We start from the raw sequence: 22,822 nt of genomic DNA on the forward strand, positions 1-22,822 counted from the left end.
CTCTCTGTATTGTTGAAACGGAGATGAAATAACCATTTATTAAAAATGTTACAAAAAACCACATGCTTTCAAAGGGTGTCCTAATTTTTTCACATGACTGTATATATATTTTTTAATACCCGACTGTTACTGCCATGGGGGGAGCGGGGGGCACTTGATACTGGCACATGGGGGAGGGGGGTTGGCACCTGATACTGGCACCTGGGGGGGGGGTTGGCACCTGATACTGGCACATGAGGGGGGAAGAGAGGCACCTGATACTGTGGATGGCACTGTTCAGGGGAGGGGGATCTGTGGATGGCACTGTTTAGGGGAGGGGATCTGTGGATGGCACTGTTTAGGGGAGGGGGATCTGTGGATGGCACTGTTTAGGGGAGAGGGATCTGTGGATGGCACTATTTGGGGAGGGGGATCTGTGGATGGCACTGTTTAGGGGAGGGGGATCTGTTGATGGCGCTATTTAGGGGAGGGGGATCTGTGGATGGCACTGTTTAGGGGAGAGGGATCTGTGGATGGCACTATTTAGGGGAGGGGGATCTGTGGATGGCACTATTTAGGGGAGAGGGATCTGTGGATGGCACTATTTAGGGGAGGGGGATCTGTGGATGGCACTGTTTAGGGGAGAGGGATCTGTGTATGGCACTATTTAGGGGAGGGGGATCTGTTGATGGCACTCTTTAGGGGAGGGGGATCTGTTGATGGCGCTATTTAGGGGAGGGGGATCTGTGGATGGCACTATTTAGGGGAGGGGGATCTGTTGATGGCACTATTTAGGGGAGGGGGATCTGTGGATGGCACAGGGGGGGGCCATACATTTTTTTTGCTATGGGGCCCATGCATTTCTAGCTACGCCCCTAGAATATAGCACTATATTCTCAATCTTCGTTATATTCTAGCAATACAACCATTAGGAACCCAGCTCTAAGTTGAATTCGCAATGTGATTAATATAACCTGTATTAATCGCAATGCGATTACAACTTAGTCAAATTTGTGACACTGCAGCTTCAGAATGAATCTAAGATGGATGCTGTCCTTGCTTTTTGATAAGAGGTGGGAGGGTCTGGGAGGGAGGGTATGCTGATTGGCTGGAATGTGTCTGCTGACTGTGAGGTACAGGGTCAAAGTTTGCTCAATGATGATGTATAGGGGGCGGACCGAACATCGCATATGTTCGCCCGCCGCGGCGAACGCGAACAAGCTATGTTCGCCGGCGAATAGTTTGGGACATCTCTAGTCTCTAGCAACCAGTCTGTGTGTCTAAGTACTGACAGCAGAGAAGGAAAGGGCAGCATCACGCAATTTTTTTTTGCAGCAAAAAAAGGGGTGTTCAACAGCATTAGCTGTGGTTAATAGTAATAGTCAATTATGAAATGCATTTTTAGTGTCATCTTTTTTTCTATTTTCGTTCCATATTCTCTAGGGTCCATTCACACGTCCGTTGTTTCTTTCCTGATCTGTTCCGTTTTTTGCTTAACAGATCTGGACCAGATCTGTACCCATTCATTTTCAATGGGTCCTGAAAAAAAATCAGACATTGAGCTGTCCGATTTTTTTCAGGACCCATTGAAAATGAATGGGTACAGATCTGGTCCAGATCTGTTCCGCAAAAAACTGAACAGATCAGGAAAGAAACAACGGACGTGTGAATGGACAATGTAGTACGTTCTGGGCATGGTTATCAGATGTGTTTTCCCCAAAAAAGCCTATGGGAAACGGCTTGTGAAAAAAAAAATGCGTATCAGAAATATATCACAAAGAAACAAAAACCGTCACGTATAAAAATGTGAAGGTTAGGGCATTTTTTCAAGCCCAAAAATCTACGTGTGAAGGAAGCCTAAGGCCTAGTTCGCACAGTCAATGTTTTCAATCAGTGTGTGAGCCAAAAGCACTGCACTAACCACCACAAAAAAAGTGTTCTGGGTGATAAAAGGAATTGCTTACACTTATCCTGGCATTTTTTTAATGGTAAAAAAGCGGCAGAGCCAAATTCATGTTTGGATACTCTAACTCACACCATCCAACCAAACAATGAATTTGATAACAGTTAAATACATTTTTAACAAGGTTTTATTTTTTGCAGACATTTTTAGTATGCATTTTTTTTCAGTTTTTTTTTTAAATGTCTTAAAATCAGTTCCGTTCATTTGCAGGTGGTTGTTTTGGATTTTTGCAAGTTCCATTCATATGAATAGAACGATTTTAATTTTTGCAACATTATCACGGAAAAAGGCAAGAATAAAATGACTAATATAAGAAAAAAAAATCTTTGCAATATATTTAAAAATTTCTCTATTGAATTTCAGCTGCCATCTGGATGCAGCATTAAAAAAAGCACAAAAAAACTGGATAAAATGTTGCAAAAACAAAGCATTTTTCTCAAAATAGGATTACTAATCCTTTAGGTAAGCTAAAGACAAGCTGTCTAGACCTGAACCAGATTTATCACAGGGGCTCAGGCTGGATGATAAATGTAGTGCAAGGACAGACACTTTTCTCTGACTATATACCAACCAGGGGCGTAGGTACTATGGAAGCAAGGGAAGCGGTGCTACAGAGCCTGAACTCAGGAAAGGGCCCAGGAGGAGGACAAATAGATTCATTTTCAGGGCCCAGGGAGTGGTAAATATGGTGTGCACTGCAGTTCCTTATAGTGCCAGCAAATTTGGTGTAAGAACACTGCTTTATCTTCTCTGGCATGACGTCCTCCTAGTGTGTGTCATTTAGTACAAATGCTAACAGGCTCATCCAACACATTTCATCGACTTGGAGAAAATGGAGAAAAATGGCCATATGTTTCAGATAATTTCACTTTCTAGCACTGTGAAACTTCATGTGAGAATGTGCTAGCATGAGGAAAACACCTGTATTAAATTGTGTATTACATACATGTGAGCCAAACCATAAAATTGTCTTCGTGGAAACGACATGGATATTTGTGAGTCACATCTCAAACTAAATCCCAAAGCAGATATTTTGGTAGAAAACAAACTAGTGTCAATGAAGATTTAGTATTAGCACATAATGGAAGATTAACCACACGAAATAAAGGAATACTTCCATAATACAGCATGCGATGGAGCATAAAATCAGAGACACATGAAAGTACAGTATGGGCCTATAAGCAGGTCACGACCTCCATATTACAGATGCATAACAAAAAGGATACAAAATTCAAGGAGAAGAGTTATAAAAAACTGACTAAAAGAAACATGTTTTTTGACGCCTAAAGCAGCCAATCACAACACACCTTCATTTTCTTAATAATGCTATTGAAAAATGAAAGGTACATTGTGATTGGTTGCTTTTGGCAACAAAGACAGACAATGGGGGAGATTTATAAAGACTGGCGATCCCTGCTCCAGCCTTGATCTCCTGTGCACTGGAGTGAGATGCGCCTAGTTTCTGGAGTAAATTATGGCAAATCTGGTAGGCCGTGGGAGTCTCTCTCCCTTCAGCTAAGCGTACCCCCTATTCCCAAGAAGCACAAAAAGTTGTGAATTAAGGCATGAATATGGCATACACCATAATTTGCTGCTTTTTAACACTACTTATGTGGTAAAAAGTATTAAAGGGGTTCTGCATCTTTTTAACAATTTTTGACTCCTCCACCAGACACGTGGAGGGAAGCACACTTGCCAAATCCCCACCGCTTAGTTTCGGCCAAAAGTTTACAAGTTGGGACCAAAGTGCAGCGAACACAGCAGTGGACAGAAGGAACTGGAACCAAGCTTTGGTGTGTTTCCCTACAAAGGTCCAGCAGGGAAAGGGGGGGGGGGGGGAAGAGACGAAATTTGTTAAAAAACTGGAGAACCCCTTTCATAAACCTCCCCCATTGTTTCCTTTTGATCTGTTCCCTATTAGGCTGGCCAAACATACAGATTCAGGAAGTGTGTCCCATCTGACTGCAGGTCTACTGACTCAAACGCACAGCGTCATGATATCCTTCCCATGTTTCATCACATCTAGGTAGTCAAGACTGTAGCAGAACTACGTAAATACATCAATATAACATTTAGGAGGATTCAATTTTAATTCTTTATATCTTGCCATCATTTCTCTTACCCACAAATCTCCCAAGACGATGCCTTCATACAAAACACTATTCACAGAAATTACTGCACGGAGAGATAAAACTAGTATATGGACAGGGAGCCTATTGTCAGCTTACTGCTGTTTTGTAGGAAAAGTATAAGATACAAGGTAATCCTCATCTAATAATAGGTGAAGAATTGGGATATCAAAAGCCTCAATAAAGATGTCCACAGAAAAGTATTGCATTGACTAATGTAATGTGTGATGTGCTGAGACACTTCGGGACGGGGGTTATCTCACTGGTTGCACTGATGGTCTGACTAAAAAATGAGACATACATATAAACATAAAGACCGGCCTTGACCCCCCCCCCCCCCACAAACACAGGCACAGTTTATTAGATTAGTGTAATGTATGAAGTGCTCAGCTTCTCTCTAGAAGAGGCACCATCAGTACGTAGTAGTAGGAAGTAAGCTAATGGGCAGTGGAGTCACCATGCCTTACCATTCCTGGGTTTCCACAGCATGTTAAGTGATCCTGTCTGCCGTACTTATCAGTATACATGGGGAGGAAGCTAAAAGGGCCAGGACAGGAACTAGTTTGCATGGCAATTAAACTGTATAGAGAAAACCCAATACTTATTTTTTTACATATATAAATCACGTATAGCTTGTTGATACATGATAAAAAGAATTGACGGAAATGCCCCTTTAATAAACAAAATCACTAATTACGAATTTGCTGATGAAATCTGTCATCTGAATTTGCTGATGAAATCTGTCATCTGAAGATGCAGCAAGAGTGTACTTTATAAAGCATTATTCTCAAATTTAACACCATTATTTACTCAAGGACAGTAGTATTTGGAGCCATGCTTACACTGACTCTTTGAAGGCGATAACTGTACTGTATGCTGGTAAACGTCCTGTTTGACAGGGATCATGTGGCTGTTGCAGCCAATGGCTGACCACAGCGGTGCTGTGACCTCATCAAGCAGAAGGTTTACAAGCAAAGCCTGGATCATGGCAGTGGTGGCAGGGGAATGAAGGAGCTTGAACCCAACATTGGGCAGCAGGTAAGTGTCTGGCCATGTGGAGGGATCTAGCCAAAAGCTGGAATAGATTTGCACTATAATTTAGGCTAGTTTCTGGTTAAAATTATAGTAACTCTTGTCAGACCATTTCCTACTGCTCAGCCCTGTCCAAAATGTAGTGATTGCAGCATAAAAGTGGAAAGTCTCTCCTTTTTGCACAAAATAAAGATTGCACAAAAATGTGTGACTTTTGTACCCAAGAAAAGTGAGGTACAGCCTATAACAAATTCCCCATTATGTCTTGATATATGAGCATTTACGACTGGCCTAATAATAGTAAGCTAGAGGCTGATATTCCACTCCCATCATGCTGAACCAGTGTTAGTTTTTATCTTTTTACAAAAATCTCAAATCATAAGCACGGGGGATCTTTCTTCAGGAGCACTGTAATAAAGTCTAATATGAATAGTCTGTCCTCTGAAAGATACAGAGTTGGGGTTATCCCAACTACTCCCTTTTGGTGCAGGGAAGTATCAGGATGTTGGATTTCATCTTGCCCCATCCTCATCAGGGAGAAAAGCCTATTCCAAAGTTATCTGGCAATAGCTTACTCCTCGCTGTCTCATTAAGAACACATGCACGCATTGTATTGGGGGGGGGGCTTTAGGAGAAATCATTCTTTCCAATGTACCAGGTAATGTACCAGGTAATGGGGAATAGGAAAACACTAGATGCATACAAATGAAATAGACAACAGTCTAGGCCTCAAAAGCTAAGGAAGAGGGATAGTGACCTTCTAGTAATCCCTAGGCCTTTCCCCAACTCCTGTCAGTATGAGCAGATACTGATGGTGTAAATGCTTATACGCCGTATACCTATGCCCTGCTAAAACTGATGAGCCCTAAGATAGGTAGCAGGAGACGAGACAGCTGGTTCCTTCCCAGACGAAGAAACCTGCCTCTCTCTGAGGCCTAGAACCTAAACACGCCTGAGAACCACAAACAGAAAAGGCAAATAGTATTAGCTTTAAGATGTATAGAGAAGCGGGAGATCCAAGACCAACAGGCACTAGCAACTCCAAAAGGAAAATATCAACCGCATGGTCAGTAGTGTGAGGCGGAGTGTAGGGTTTCATCACTGATAACGAGCGGAACCTGAGGAGAGGTGAGATCCTGCCAACCAACAACAAACAAAGAGGAAAATAGAGAGACCTGTCAGATAGCCTCACGTGCAGCAAGTCTATCCGATCTTCTCACCTCTGTCACAGGAGGGACCGTGACACTCACTTGCTGAGTGATGAAAAAATTATTTGGTCCATGGAAATATGGACCAAACCTAACTTGTGCTAGGCAAGATATGGTTATCTATTTAATTTTAGTCCATGTAACACATTACTTTTCATTTTATATAATGAGGTAATCTCACTAAACTAACCCAAGGGTGCAAGACACTACAGATTGAAAAACCTATTATACAATATATAGAAAATATTGGCAATAAGTCACCCTTAAAGGGGTTTTCCAACTTTTAGATGCTTTTTAACTGTGGACAGCAGCAACTTATACCTACTGAGAAAATTATACTCATCCACTCTCCGCCTCTCTATTCTGTCTCCCTTCACCTGTCTATTACTTCCTATCCTGAAAACTTCCAGGTGGACGGTGCCACTTCCGTTGCTGCAACCAATCACTGGACTCAGTGGTGACGTATCCACAAGCAGCACATCACTGTTGGGTCATGTGCCTCTTAGGGACATATCCCTGCTGAGGTCAGTCATTGGTTGCAGTAGCATACACATGACCCTGTCAGTCCAGAAATCTACAGGCTGGGGACCAGAAGACTGCTGAAGAGAGCCAGGGAGTTGGAACAAACTGACAGGGAGCAGTATCATTTTTTTCAACAGGTACAACACGCTGCTGGTTAACCCATTTAACTGTTCCTTAAATTATTACTATTTCATGCTACACTGCATATGTCCAGGAAAGTGATATACTATGTTTTTCTCCAATAGTGCATATTTCATTCTAATGTCTGGACCCCTCAATGACCTCTATTCATCTTGTAGGTAGATCAAGAAAGTTTAAGATGAACGTACATTTGTTGGCAACTACTTTTTGTCCAAACTAGAGTATTAAACTAAAGTTGCACAAGGTTTTTATTTATTTTTTTCTAAAGAAACTATTCAGCAAAAAATAAAACAATTAAAATCAAAAAGAGGCAAAGAGTTGGTATCAGAAGGCATGAGTACTACTCACATTTAATGCATTCTTGGCAGCTTCTGCTTCTGATCTGCTATCAAAACTTACAAAACCAACAGGCTGTGGATAAAAAAAAAGTTCATATTAAAGTGCGTTCAGGTATACTCTGAACAAATCGTACTTCAATTTGGTCAATGTTATTTATGCACCAAGCTTATTGAAGAAAGAAGTCACAGTTAGTGATGTATAAGATTAGAATTAAGGGTCTGCTTTTTTTTTTTTTATCTCCACAAACAGCTTCCCTCTTGTCCATGTGCAGTGGCCAGATTTGGTGTGGTTCCAATGCTATGCTGGGTCCGTCGGACACTGTCGAGGTGTCACCATGTGTTGCTGCTCTCTGGAGGAGATGGGAAATGAGAAATAAGTCCAGAGAGTCAGCATCTGCAGTAGTCTAGTGTGCTTCTTTACTGGAGGAACTCAACTCAAAACTATACGGGAAAGGCAGTGAGCTGGCTTCTCAGCCTCCTCCCTGGCAGAAGAAGGTTCTGTGATGAGGAAAAGTTAGAGCTAGCGTTTCCTCTCTCTTAGAAGGCTAGTACCCTGGCCAAACGGCTGGTGACCCAGAGTCTGTGGCAGAGTATCCCCATCTCAGCATCTTCTTCTAGTTAATTATGCAGTCTAGTAGAGTTTCTTCTACTAAACACTGGTCCCCATCTATGGACTGGCAGAGCCTCTCCTGCTAAACACTGGTCCTTAATTACAGACAACTAGAGGGTCTAATTCCTCTCCTTATATACAGTTTCTAACTGGACTAGAAACTTGTAGTGGGAGGGGTAGATTGGAGAAGCGCTACCTAAACAGAAACAATGTGGCAATTTCAGTCTGTCATAGGCTTGTATAGAGTTTCAATACAAGTCTATGGGAATGACTAAGGTTAGTTTCACATCTCCAGCATTAAGATCCGGCAGCCAGTTTCGGCAGAGAATCCTGGGAATTGGCCAGGCACAAATCACAGCATGCAGCAGTTTTGGTCCAGCTGATTCTCTGCATATTTGCCACATAGTCCCTTATAATAACTGTCTAAGATTTATAACTTCTCAGTGGCATAGATAGAAAGTTGAAACTCTCTCAGTATTAGCTGGCTATGCATTAACTGTTTACATAGTGCACTGCAATAACAGTCGAAATGAACAGGATATATTACAATAAACATATAAAATGCAGTTCAACTATAGCATAATACAAGTAAATGGGGCTGAGCTGCAATTTCAAACACATGGACAACTGGAGCACTGTAGTATGCTATAGAGCACTGTAGTAGGAAAAAATTATCTAAATGGGTCTCAGAAACATGTTAACATTCCATAATCAATGGTTAAACTATTGTCGGCATCCTTACTTCTGGAAATAGTCCATTGAAAAATAACTTTCAACCATTTTCTATACTGACATTCTATAACTTAATGCCAAAATGTTGATGTACCTCACAGATTGGAAACTTGGCTACAGTTACCATCTAGACAATTGTGATCCACGCAGATCTCATCACTACTTTAGGGAAATTTCCCCCTGATAGTTTTTTAATATATGATATAACAGGATCAGATTTGAAATAAAGATGCGATTGTTCAGCATATGCTTTTTTGATCAGCTTAAGACAGAATTTTATCAAGGCCCATAATTGTGTAGTGAAATGGAATATCATATGAGCAGCTTGTCCAGGCCAAGAACATTATTAGCAAATCTTTCAGTACGCAGTATTTCTTTCAGTTATCTGATATGAATAATGGATTGCTAGGAGTGAGCTGACTAAATGTACAAAAGCTATCTAGGGACAAGGATATATTCAATATTAAAACCTAGCAACAAGTGCGGCTAAAGTAAGAGTGTAACAGAGTAGGTCCATATCTGTTCCTTTGTTTGCCATCCCATGGACAGTAGAACACAGATCATTAGAAGTCTAATGAAATTCAAATTACTTAATCAGCAGAATATAAAGGTTATTCCCATCTGATACAAGTGATAGTGACATACCATGATATGCCTTCACTTTGTGATCAGTGGGGTTAAGACTTCTGGGAACCCTACTGATCTTGAGAATCAAGGAGAAGCTGCACTGCATTCCTGGTGGTTAAAGGAACTCCAATAATTTGGGGCTGGCAAATCCACTGGAGGGGCTGCAGATCCCTCCAAGCAGGAAGTAATGTCATATCCTAGCTTCATTCTATTAACTTTTGAGCTTACGTGATTGTCAAGACAATATAAGTGATCTGTTTGGCTAATAAATTATCCATTGAATGAAGGATGTCTGATGTCCTTACCAAGCCCTTTACTTTCTTGTTCAGTGGTGAATATTAGTGAAAGTTCCAAAATTGGAAGGCAAAAAAAATCCAAAAGCTTTATTTAGGACACACATACATTTTTTTTAAATCCAAGTTGTCGACATTAGTGATGTATAGGAAAGAAGAAGTAGTAACTCCTCTTTTGTTATTTCTGCCATGTAAAATTATTTAAATGGGTTTCCTTTCATAGATGGTATATGCCATTGCTTTGATCGGTTAAAGGGGTTGTGCAGAGTTTAGATACTGATGACCTATCCTCAGGATAGGTCAACAATATCACATCGGTTGAGGTCCGACACCTGGCACCCTGCCGATCATCTGTTTGAAGTGGCCGTAGTGCTTGTGCTCATCAAGTGAACGGGAGAAGAGCTGTAATTATACCGTGCTGCCACTATGATCTAGACAGCAGGTTAACAGTGAAGAGGATGCGTCGCTTACAAAAGCACACCGGCCTCTTCAAACCACTGATCTGCAGGGGTTCCAGGTGTCGGAACTCCACCGATCTGATATCGATGACCTATACTGAGAAAAGTCATCAATATCTAAGCACTGCACTATCCCATTAAAGGCATTGTCTTACTTCAGCAAGTGGCATTTATCATGTACAACAAGGCACTTACTCATGTATTGTGATTGTCCATAGTGCTTCCTTTGCTGGCTTGATTCATTTTTCCATCAAATTATATACTGCTAGTTTCTGGAGGTTACAACCACCCTGCAGTCCAGCAGTGGTGGCCGTGATTGCACACCATGGGAAAAAGTGCCCGCCTCTCTGGTGGCCGGAACCACAGGAGTTCACATAGACTGGCACTTTTTCCTATAGTGTGCAAACACGACCACTGCTGCTGGATTACAGGGTGGTTGTAACATGGAAATGAGCAGTATATAATGTGAAAAATTGATCCAGCCAGGAAAGGAGGAAATATGGACAATCACAATACATTATTAAGTGCCTTGTGTTAACGTTATCTACATGATAAATGCCATTTGCTGAAATGAGACAAACCCTTTAAGGTCTGAATGACTTTAAGATCCCTGTTTACTGGAAAAGCCGTTCACTAGGGAGCTGCATCGTATGGAAAAATCAAGGGAGCTGATGCCATACAAAAATCCATTATTGTCTACAGCAAAAAAGCGCTGATCAAAAGATACTATTTTAATGACTGCAAAGTACTGAAAGTAATCCTGCCCTGGGCACTGCACATAAGAACACTAAAATAAAGCAAAAAACATATAGACAAGCATCTAGTTTGCCTTAATGGTACCTGCAGCAAGACATATGGCTAGAGATCTTAAAATAAGCTTTTGTTTGTACGTATATACTGTAATACACTGTATATTTATGTACTCCAACATGTTCATGGACTTTTCTTACCTGCTTCGATGTAAGTTTTATTAAAGAACCTTCATAACCCTGGAACAAAAAGAGTGGATATTGTCAGCATGCGAATTATTGATTACTATAACATTAAATGGGTTCTCCAGGAATTAAGAAAATGAAAATACTTAAATATTACTTTATTATAAATATATTCCCAAATACCTTTCATTAGTTATAATGGCTCGTTTTGTCTGGGAAACAATTATTAGGAGAAACAAAATGGCTGCCGTCCTATAAGTACAGACAAAATCTGTCTTAATCACACAGGAGGACTTACACAAGTTACTTCACAACACTGACATAAAGAGCTTCCTCGTCCTCCTCTCCTGCTTGTCAGGGATTGTGATCCTGATTACAGATTATAAGAATTTCTGTAGGAATGGAGGAGACATGAAGTACAGAGAGGATGGACAGTGGTAATGTGAGATAATGGAGACTGGGTACAACAAGTGCTGCTTCTCATTATCCACATCCCCACCTCCTCTCTCTACTTCATGTCTCCTCATGAACTCCATTCCTACATAGATTCAGCTGAAGATCTTATCTTCTGTATTCCAAAAAATATGAACAAGACAGCACTACTCACTGAATACTTTCAGCTCTTCTGTTTTGTGGCGGTGCCCACAGTGTTGAGTCCTGGCCTCCGGAACTCCTCAGGGATTTGCAAAGTTATAGAAAACTGCGGCACTCCAATGTCATAGAAAACTTCAGAATTCGGTGTAAATAAAAGGTGAAGTTTTCTATGACATTGGAGTGCCGCAGTTTTCTATAACTTTGCAAATCCTCTGTATTCAGGATTATAACCCCTGACAAGCAGAGCAGAGAAGAGGATGAGGCAGCTCTTTATCTCAGTGTTGCGAAGTAACCTGTCCTCCTGTGTGATTAGGACAGGTTCTATCTGTACTAATAGGACGGTGGCCATTTTGTTTCTCCTAATGATTGCTCCCCAGACAAAACGAGCCATTATAACGAACGAAATATATTTAGGAACCTATTTATAATAAAGTAATATTTAAGTATTTTCATTTTCTTAATTCCTGGAGAACCCCGTTAAAGGGGTTTTTGAGATAATGAAAAATCTCGAACAAGCCCTGCAAAAGTCTGAAATACAAAATGAGAGTATGCTCACCTCTTTCTCCAGTGCCATTCTCAGTGGCGGTGGCCCGTCCTTCTGCTGTGGTACACGGCATGTGACGGCTGCAGCCAATACCTGTCCTCAATGGTCTAACACCGAGGACAGTGATTGGCTGCGGGGGTCATGTGCTCTTCATTGGCACATCACCACTAACGTTTTAAAAAAAGCAGCGGACCATGACATAATAATTTATTATACATTATTGGAGGACTTGTCTGAGATTTTAAATAGTCTCAGACAACCCTTTTAAAAGCATATAGATTACAGAAATAAAAAACCTATACAATGCTGATGTAAAGCAAATTTCCAGAGAGTTGTAGATATAGAAAAAGTGTTAATAAGTGCAGTAATATAATACTACCCCAGCAGAGCCAAATACCACAGTTGAAGAAGAATTTCTGCTGGGGCAGTATATTGTGGTGGACTGTGCTAATTGGTTCTGCTGGGACAGTATATTGTGCTGCACTGTGGTATTTGGTTCTGCTTGGACAGTATATTGTGTTTCGCTGTGGAATTTGGTTCTGCTGGGGCAGTATATTGTGCTGCACTGTAGTATTTGGTGCTGCTGGGGCAGTATATTGTGCTGCACTGTGGTATTTGGTGCTGCTGGGGCAGTATATTGTGCTGCACTGTGGTATTTGGTTCTGCTGGGGCAGTATATTGTGCTGCACTGTGGTATTTGGTTGTGCTGGGGCAGTATATTGTACTGCACTGTGGTATTTGGTGCTGCTGGGGCAGTATATTGTGCTGCACTGTGGAATTTGGTGCTGCTGGGGCAGTATATTGTGCTGCACTGTGGAATTTGGCTCTACTGGGGCAGTGTATTGTGCTGCACTGTGGTATTTGGTGCTGCTGGGGCAGTATATTGTGCTTCACTGTGGTATTTGGTGCTGCTGGGGCAGTATATTGTGCTGCACTGTAGTATTTGGTGCTGCTGGGGCAGTATATTGTGCTGCTCTGTGGTATTTGGTTCTGCTGGGGCAGTATATTGTGCTGCACTGTGGTATTTGGTGCTGCTGGGGCAGTATATTGTGCTTCACTGTGGTATTTGGTTCTGCTGGGGCAGTATATTGTGCTGCACTGTGGTATTTGGTTCTGCTGGGGCGGTATATTGTGCTGCACTGTAGTATTTGGTGCTGCTGGGGCAGTATTCTGTGCTGCACTGTGGTATTTGGCTCTGCTGGGGCGGTATATTGTGCTGCACTGTGGTATTTGGCTCTGCTGGGGCGGTATATTGTGCTGCACTGTGGTATTTGGTACTGCTGGGGCAGTATATTGTGCTGCACTGTGGTATTTGGTACTGCTGGGGCAGTATATTGTGCTGCACTGTGGTATTTGGTTCTGCTGGGGCAGTATATTGTGCTGCACTGTGGTATTTGGTGCTGCTGGGGCAGTATTCTGTGCTGCACTGTGGTATTTGGCTCTGCTGGGGCAGTATATTGTGCTGCACTGTGGTATTTGGTGCTGCTGGGGCAGTATATTGTGCTGCACTGTGGTATTTGGTGCTGCTGGGGCAGTATATTGTGCTTTGCTTTATTGTTTGGTTGAGCTAGAGAACCAAATACCAAGGTGTATCACAAAATACTGACCCTTTCTGTTATTGCTAGACTCATCTACTTGTGTTAGCCCCACTCACTTGAGTTGACCCCGACTACTCATGATGGCCCCACCACCTGTCGATGTGGGTTCGCGTACAACATAGGGTCACTTTAAATTCCCAGTATATCCCTGTGCCCACCCCAGACAGCCGCTACTCTGTCTACCACTTGCCTCATCCTGGCCCTGATAGGGAGTATTCAGACTCGGTGCTTAGGGTCGGCACCAGTTGTAAATACAGGCCTGAAAGAGGCTGTCAAGTGTTATATAATGTCTGAGTTACATTACTTATAGGATAACCCTTGTAAGGGTTAATGTTACCCCGTGCAGCATAGTACAGTCCTTCCATATAAATAGCGATATTAAAAGAGAAGTTACCTTAAATGGCCTGAATAACAAGTACAGCTCTCGTGGCTTTATGTCTAATGGCAATCCACTAACAAACAGCGTCCTAACCTATAAAAAGACAAAAGAAAAGAAGAAAAATGAAAAAACATTGATAAATTATTCTTTTTATTAATTGTCTAAAGAAAAAGGTAATATCTGCATATGTTGCTGCAATGTATTTCAGACAATTTTAATTACATTTCTACAAATATATTGACCTCTGGCACTCCAGCTGTTGTGAAACTACAACTCCTAGCATGCTCTAGTTCACTTCTATGGGAGTGAACAACCAAGTGTGCATACTGAGTGGTAGTTTCACCACAGCTGGAGTGCCGAACATTGCTGATCCCTGCAGCATAGTGTACTATGTATAGATTGATGGGCTCTCGGATGGGGTCAGCAACCAATACTATTAACCAAAATGTGGCTGTGAAAAAGTCCTATCAAGGCTGGGTTTTAAAGGAGGGGAGAAACTACAAAGAGTATCTCACTCTAGAGGACATGAAGTGCATGTGCATCATTGCCCTTAATGAGCAAATTTATTTCCTTCCCCTGTGGTGGCGCTACAAGATGGCAGGGGATGGTTGGGAGTCAAGGCATCAGGGAATTGGCCAGCAGAACAAACACTCTGGAGGAGATTTATCAAACTGGTGTAATGGAAAACTGGCTTAGTTGTCCATAACAACCAATCAGATTCCACCTTTCATTTTCCAAAGGAGCTCTGATAAATAAAAGATGGAATCTGATTGGTTGCTAAAGGCAACTAAGTCAGTTTTCCTTTACACCAGTTTTGGTAATTCTGCCACTCTGTATCCATGATATATTCATATAAGGCACAAATGATGGTGTATGTGTGGACACAGAAGCCTCAGCACTAATCATGAGACTGAAATTTTTCCCCCCAAACATACACATATCCAGTGGGTGATGACCAAGTGGTTTTGGCCACTTCACAAGCCACACAATTGTGTGGTGCCTCAGGGATTCGGGTAGCCCACTGCTGCCCCTGACAGCTGGATCCCCCTGGCAGCGGTATCTATTTCAACTGCATCAGTGTCCTTAGGATTCAGATACAATTGAACACTACAGTGTTCCACCATTTACTCTGTGGTTTAGCGGAGGCAGACGCAAAGAGGTGGGCCAGATATTGGGCCAGTAAGTACGGCATGCAACACTGGGCCAATAAATACAACCTGCAATATTGGGTCACTGGGTACGGCAAGCAATATCAGGACTACAGATGAATGAATTTCTTCATATTCATTTCGGGCCTGAATTGAAGTTCACTGAAAATTTGTGTATTGCACTCTGGGGTCTCCTAGGCTATTTTTTCTCTCTCGTTTTCCTCTCTTTTTTAATTTCCCCCCCAATCCCTAACACTGTTGCTGTAGGACCCTAAAATGTCATGTGTGTCTGATTGCTGTGTCTGTGACAGACATGCAGGCTCGGACTGGCCCACAGGGGTACAGGGGAATCCCCCAGTGGGCCCTTGAGCAAGGTGGGCCCCTAGTCTCCCACCCCCTACACAAGTGGCACATAACACAGTAGACTTACTGCACTACATACATATATTCAATGTACAGCACCTCAAACAGTCTATGTTCATATAAAAAAACTTGTTAAATTATTTATTATTTTTGAATGAATCTGTACGGTGAGCCCCCAAAATAAATTTTACTGGTGGGCCCTAGGTACCCCTGTCCGACATTGCAGACATGTCCTATCACATCAGTGTCTAAGCTCAGAATTACGTCTCTGCTTGGGACCTTACATAGTGCATTCCTCCCTCCTGATTGGCTGTGAGCCTGACTGCAAAGCATTATGGGCAAGCCCGCTGGCCCCAGTGTAAAGTGATCCTCTGTCTTCTTCCCTACCCTGTTTCCCTCACTAGAGTACTGAATTTAGTATGTAAAATGGTGACCAATCTCAAGACCAGTCCAGTGTGGAGACTTACAGGAAGTACTCCATGGTACCCTGCCAAGGCCCTAAAAACTCAAACCTACTGATAACACGCATTGCTTGAATATGCTGCATGTTGAGAAGTGTAAAATTCACATTAAAAACATTCCACTGAATCCCACCACAAGAAAAGTGTACGGACAGGAGACTCCCCCACTGTGTGAGAGAAATAAATTGCCCTCCATAAACAAGAGGATAAAACAGAGGTATGGCTGTTCGCCTAATCTAGGTCATGTACAGGTTTCAATAGCTCTACTAGATCAGGTGCATTCTTATCTCCATCTCCTCCCCCAAAAAACTAACAAAACCCTTGAGCTATGAAAGGCATTTTTAAAGAGTAAAAACACAACAGTCTTCTTGAGGAATGTTTCTAAACCTTTAAATCCTTCTATGTAATGATTAACTTTTATGGCGGCTACTCCTAATTTGAAGATGAAAGGTTTAGGATAGGGAGCATATGGACAGGCATGAGTGATTTTGGCAGGAAATCAAACTGTTAGCTCTTTGCCATAGTAAATACCTTTTGCCTTTCAAACCTTCACATTTGCTTAAAATAAATAATGGAAAAAATAGACACAAAGTCAATACCTAGATAGATAGGGATAGATGACCATATGGGATCAATATTAATAGTTCAGGAAAACACAACACTCACATAATTAAAGGGTTATTCCCATTTCAGACACTGGGGGCATATCTCTAGGATATGCCCCCAATGTCTGATAGATGCAGGTCCCACATCTGGTCTCACATAGCCGGGCCACCTATGCTTAGAATGGAGCCCACAAAGTCCCGCAGGGTGCACTGCGCATGTGCAGCTGGCTTCTATCCATTCCTATGAGAGTTCCGAAAATAGCTGAATGCTGGCCCGGCTATTTCAGTCAGCCCTATAGAAGTGAATCGAGCAGTGACCGAGCTTTTGCAGTGTGCTTCCCATTCATTTCAATGAGGCCGACGGGAATAGCCGTGCCAGAGCTCAGCTATTTTCTTCACTCTCATTGGAATCAATGGAGGGCAGGTGCTTACTCCGGGCTTTGCAGGCTCCCTGTAAGCATAGGTGCGGGTCCCAGAGGTGGGACCCGCACCTATCAGACATTGGGGGCATATCCTAGCAATATGCCTCCAATTTCTAAGATGGGAATACCCCTTTAACCCCTAATGCAATGGGCTGCTAGCATACTGTATTCTTAGTGATGTAAGGATTGCTTCCACCTGCTTGGCCATGGAAACCAATTCCATGAAGTTTCTGGGACAGTTTTTGTGCTGATGTTAATGCCAGTGGAAGGTTGCCATTTGAATTAGAAGAGTATTGATGACTTATGTACTATGCGCCTCAGCATTTGGCAACTCTGCCCTTTAACTGTCACGGTCCCTCAGGTGACTGGTGTCAGGAGATCAGAGAGACTGGCTGAGCGTGGAGGAATCTCACAGCCTCCTTGATTTCTCTTTATTCAGTGTTAATGACATCTTCCCTTTTCTCAGCTGTTGCTCAGTGGTCGTCACTTCTACGCTTTATAGTCTGACCCCACCCTTCTGACTATGCGGTAGATAGCTTAATTTGGGTTTGGCTGAGCTGGTGTGAGGTCATCCCTGGTGTTCCTGTTCTTCCATCTCTACAGAAGTTAAGTGTCGCATTATTTGTATTTGTTATATTCCCTGTTGTTGTATCTGGGTCTGAGACAGAGTGTCATGCCCCACTCTGACGATGTGCGGAGGTCGGCCAGGATAGCAGCACGAGTTTAGTATTTGTTTTGGTGCCGTGCTGGATCCACCTCTCATCAGGTGCACTGGGTGGAGTCATTAGTTTAAATGGTCTCCAGCTAAGTGCTCTGAGCAGATTATACTGATCATTAAGGTCTGGGAAGTTTGGAGGGAAGGTTGGCTGTCAGTTCCTGCTCTCAGAAGATAAGTGTCATTTCTTGTTTGGTTGTTGGTGTCATCTATCCCATCCAGGTTCTGTGCGAGCAGGCTGCTCCTATCTCCCCACTTGACCATCTCAGGGAGTTCAGGGTTTTGTCAGTTCAGGCTGGAGGACACAGCACACCTACCTTCAAGGTCTGCCTGTGGGCTGAGCAGTGCAGGGAAAGAGGTCAGGGATAAACTAGGAGGTGACCCTTCCCCTGTCTCTCGTCCAGAGCCTGGTTGGTGTGTTATCTTTTATACTGTACACGTCCGCCGTGACACAGAGACTTCCATTCATCCATCTGGGGAGGAATGGGTTGTCTTTGGTCCTTAACTTATTCCAGGGCCTTATAGGGAAATCAGGGCCTAGGTATACTGCATATGAATATTCCTACCTTCAAGGTCTATTCATATTGATAGGTAGTCAGGGCCCGGATTAGGGTTGACTAGGAGGTGACCTGTTCCTTCTCTAGTTTCCAGGCCCAGTTACTGTTCCCCTTCCCTCCTGTGTTCAGTGTGGAGTCCCCCCCCCCCACTGATCGTGACAGTAACTTTATGTGGTCTGCCGCTTCATGGCTGAGTTGCTGTGGTCCTTTAACGCTTCTACTTTGCAATAATACCATGCACAGTAGATCATGGAACATCTGTGAAGGAAGAAATTTCATGGACTGACTTGTAGCAACAGTGGCATCCTCTTACAGTACCACACTCTTTAGAAAGCCGCATTATTTTACAAATGTTTGTAAGGGCAGACTGCATGACTTGGTACTGGATTTTATACACCTGTGGCAATGGGACTGAATAAAACACCTGAATTCAATGATTAAGAGGTGTGCCCCATTACCTTTATCCATATAGTGTATAAATATAATCAACATGCTGTCTGGAGATTTTCCTGCATTTCATGGTGACAGGACTTGGGCTTCTTTCAGATGGCTGTAAAGCAATGACATTTAAGTGTCTGTCCATAACAGTTTTACTGAAGGAACTCCAAAGCCCTTTCAAATAAAACCCTGGTTGACATTGTAGGTATAAAAATGGTTTCATGAACCATTGCCTTTCCCCCCCTTAAGTTTATACAGTGCTAAATAGCTGCTGAAGTGTTTTTCCACTGCATATGTTCATTTTTAATGTAGAATGAATCAAAGTTAACATAGTGTATTTTGATCCGAATTTCAGGAAAAATTCTATTCCTGAAGCTGAATTTCCTCGTGTTTAGTGGTAACTAATTTATTTTCCACGAAATGGCAGGAAAAATAAAAAAACTCATACTTGCCTCATTCATTTGAATGTGAAGAGGCCGCCGCGGCCATCTTGCTTGAAGATACCGAGCAAAATCTCGAGTGAGTTCACACTGGATCTTCAAGCAAGATGGCAGCAGTGGCCTCTGTGTGCTCAAATGGATGAGGTAAGTACAATAGAATATTTTTTTAACTGAGTAACCAGTGAAAGGGCTTAATATTGATCTCAGATGCAGCGATGAACTTGGCATCTGAGGAGTTCAATGATGGTGGATGGCACAATTGCAGTTCCCTGTCATTGTACCCACTATTTACAAAATAAATGTGCTCCGTGAGGATGTAATTTCTCACAAAGCAAATTTTTTTTGTAAAATTCAGCGAAGCAGCCGAATCTAATTTTTTTGAACTTCGCTCATCTCAGTAAATGACATAAATGAGATAAATACTTAATGCTGTATGGAGATCCGTCTCCATACAGCATTAAAATGTATGGGCTCCGGTGAGGCAAATTTGTTATCACCAAAGATCTGCCAACATCATGTTATAGAGCAGGAGGAGTTAAGCAGATTGACATTGCTTTGTGGGAAATATTTCATTTGAATCTCTGTTCTTTCTGCACTTAGGAGTCCAGTGGATGGTATTATCATTGACTGTATGTATATGAAGTACTGCTAATGACTGCCCACTGGACTCCTAAGGCAAAGACTTTAATCAATACATGAAAACTTAGACATTTTTCCACACAAAAAAAATATATTTGTCTTCTCTATAGCACGGTAACAGTAGACTGGACAGTATTTTCAATTTGCTTTAGGGAGGACCTGTGACCTCAAAATACAGTACAATCTGCAGGCAGCATTTAATAGAGCAGGTGGAGCTGAGCACATTGATATATAGCATTTTTGTGTAAAGATTCAGTAAAACCTGTCATTTAAACATTTAAATATCTGCACTTTCTGATCTCAGTTGTACTCTGTGATTGATAACATGCCATGTGTATACATACAGTAGTTAGTCACTGATAGTTGTACATGGGGATGGTCTTAAGTTCAGAAAAAGCAGGGGTTTAAATGTATAAATGACAATTGTTTCTGAATCTTTTCCCATACAACTATATATCAATCTGATCAGTTCCTTCTGCTGTATTACATGGTGCCTTCACATTGCACTGCATTTTGTGGTGTCAGGTCCTCTTTAAATGCTTTATTAGTGGTGTGCTGATTGATGTGCTATCACAAAAAGGGAAAAAAATTAGGAACTGAGCAAACGGCCTCAATTCCAAACTCTATATTGGTTCTCCTCAGTTTACCACAATTGAAACATGTTAGTACAGCAGATCATTTTTAATTCCTCCTTTAAGAACCACTCCCTTGTTTTTTCAGACTTCAGTCATGTCCATATTGGAACCAATGACAACGTTTAGAGGTAGGTGGAGCATCCTTAAAAATTATTTTAGGGCTTTAGGTCACAAGCTTAGGGCAAGGACCTCAAAGGTAGTGTTTTACGAAATACTACCTATACACGAGCCACACAAGAAAGGCAGGAGATTAGGGAGGTTAACAAGTGGCTCAAGAACTGGTGTAGGAAGGAGGGGTTTGGGTTCCTGTGAAAAAGCCAGTGAGCGAAATGGACGTCGGGCCGTCCCTCCAGCCAGGTTGGTTATTTGTAATGCACTTAGTATGCTAATATTGCTGCTTGTGTGGTGATACCGTGACTAGCGGTACTTTGTACAATGTTATGCTCTTATGTCTTCCTCAACCACCCAGGTTTACTTCAGGTCTTGTGGTGTATTTGTATATAGTGTGAAGACTGATGAGCATACGGATTGTTTTCATCCCCTTTTTTGCATATAGTCTCCGGTACACCACGCAGACAGCAGCAACCTTGTGCAATAATTATGTAATGATATATTGACTGGTATGGGGGGTTTTATTCACACTTCTTTGCATTCCCTTCTGGGTTTTAATCATTCAATTAATAATTTATTCTTGTTTGTATGCATATTTGCTTAATAAAGATTTTGTATGAACATTACCGCTGATGTGTTTTGCATTTGTAGGAGTTTCAGACCGAAAGATTAATTGCCAAAGAGAGCAAAACTAACCTAGAATGTTCTTCAATTATATAAATGGTAAAAAGTATAAATCTGAAGGTGTCGGCCCTTTACAGAGAAATGAGGGGGGAGTTGCAGAGAGCAATGAGGAGAAAGCAAAGCTACTAAATATTTTTTTTCTCCACTGTATTCAATTAGAAAAATAAACTATCACATGAAATTCAGAATGTAAAAATAAATTCCCCATTAAAAGTGACCTGTCTGACCCAGGAGGAAGTACAGAGGCGTCTTAAAAAGATTAAAATAGACAAATTGCCAGGACCAGATGGCATACACCCTCATATCCTAAGAGAATTAAGTACTGTCATAGCCAGACCCTTATTTATGATATTTAAGGACTCTATACTGACAGGGAGTGTTCCACAGGATTGGCGCATTGCAAATGTGGTGCCAATATTCAAAAGTGTCCAAAAACAGAGCCCGGTAAGTTTAACATCTTTTGTGGGTAAACTGTTTGAAGGTTTTCTAAGAGATGCTATCTTGGAGTACCTCAAGGAAAATAAGCAAATAACGCCATATCAGCATGGCTTCATGAGGGATCAGTCATGTCAAACTAATTTAATCAGTTTCTATGAGAAGGTAAGTTCTAGACTTGACAGCGGCAAATCAATGGATGTCGTATATTTGGACTTCTCCAAAGCATTTGACACTTTACCGCATAAAAGGTTGGTATATAAAATGAGAATACTTGGACTGGGAGAAAATGTCTGTATGTGGGTAAGTAACTGGCTCAGTGATAGAAAACAGAGGATGGTTATTAATGGTACACACTCAGATTGGGTCACTGTCACTAATGGGGTACCACAGAAGTCAGTATTGGGTCCTATTCTCTTCAATATATTTATTAATGATTTTGTAGAAGGCTTGCATAGTAAATTATAAATTTTTGCAGATTACACTAAACTGTGTAAAGTAATTAAGACTGAAGAGGACAGTATACTGCTACAAATGGATTATCAAAATTTGGTTTATTCACTTTAGAAAAAAGACGACTGAGGGGAGATCTAATAGCCATGTATAAATATATCAGGCGTCAGTACAAAGATCTCTCCCATCATCTATTTATCCCCAGGACTGTGAATGTGACGAGGGAACATCCTCTGCGTCTGGAGGAAAGAAGGTTTGTACACAAACATAGAAGAGGATTCTTTATGGTAAGAGCAGTGAGACTATGGAACTCTGTGCCTGAGGAGGTGGTGATGGTGAGTTCACTATAAGAGTTTAAGAAGGGCCTGAATGTATTTCTGGGGTGTAATAATATTACAGGCTATAGCTACTAAAGATGGGTCGTTGATCCAGGGAGTTATTCTGATTGCCTAATTGGAGTTGGGAAGGAATTTTTTTCCCCTTAAGTACAGTTGCAAGAAAAAGTATGTGAACCCTTTGGAATGATTCGGATTTCTGCACAAATTGGTCATAAAATGTGATCTGATCTTCATCTAAGTCACAACAATAGACAATCACAGTCTGCTTAAACTAATAACACACACAGAATTAAATG

The 22,822-nt window shown here is 41.8% G+C and overlaps 1 protein-coding gene across 1 annotated transcript in view; it reads right to left on the reverse strand.

The window, feature by feature from the left end:
* The window catches only part of RBPMS (RNA binding protein, mRNA processing factor), a 229,292-nt gene that overhangs the window by 113,450 nt on the left and 93,020 nt on the right, over nucleotides 1–22,822 (reverse strand). Inside the window, 3 exon segments of the mRNA XM_040418043.1 lie at nucleotides 7,323–7,385; nucleotides 10,983–11,021; nucleotides 14,098–14,175. Of these exon segments, the coding sequence (XP_040273977.1) occupies nucleotides 7,323–7,385; nucleotides 10,983–11,021; nucleotides 14,098–14,175 (180 nt within the window).

This window comes from Bufo bufo, chromosome 2 (genome assembly GCF_905171765.1).
Source record: "Bufo bufo chromosome 2, aBufBuf1.1, whole genome shotgun sequence".
Taxonomy (NCBI): Eukaryota; Metazoa; Chordata; class Amphibia; order Anura; family Bufonidae; genus Bufo; species Bufo bufo.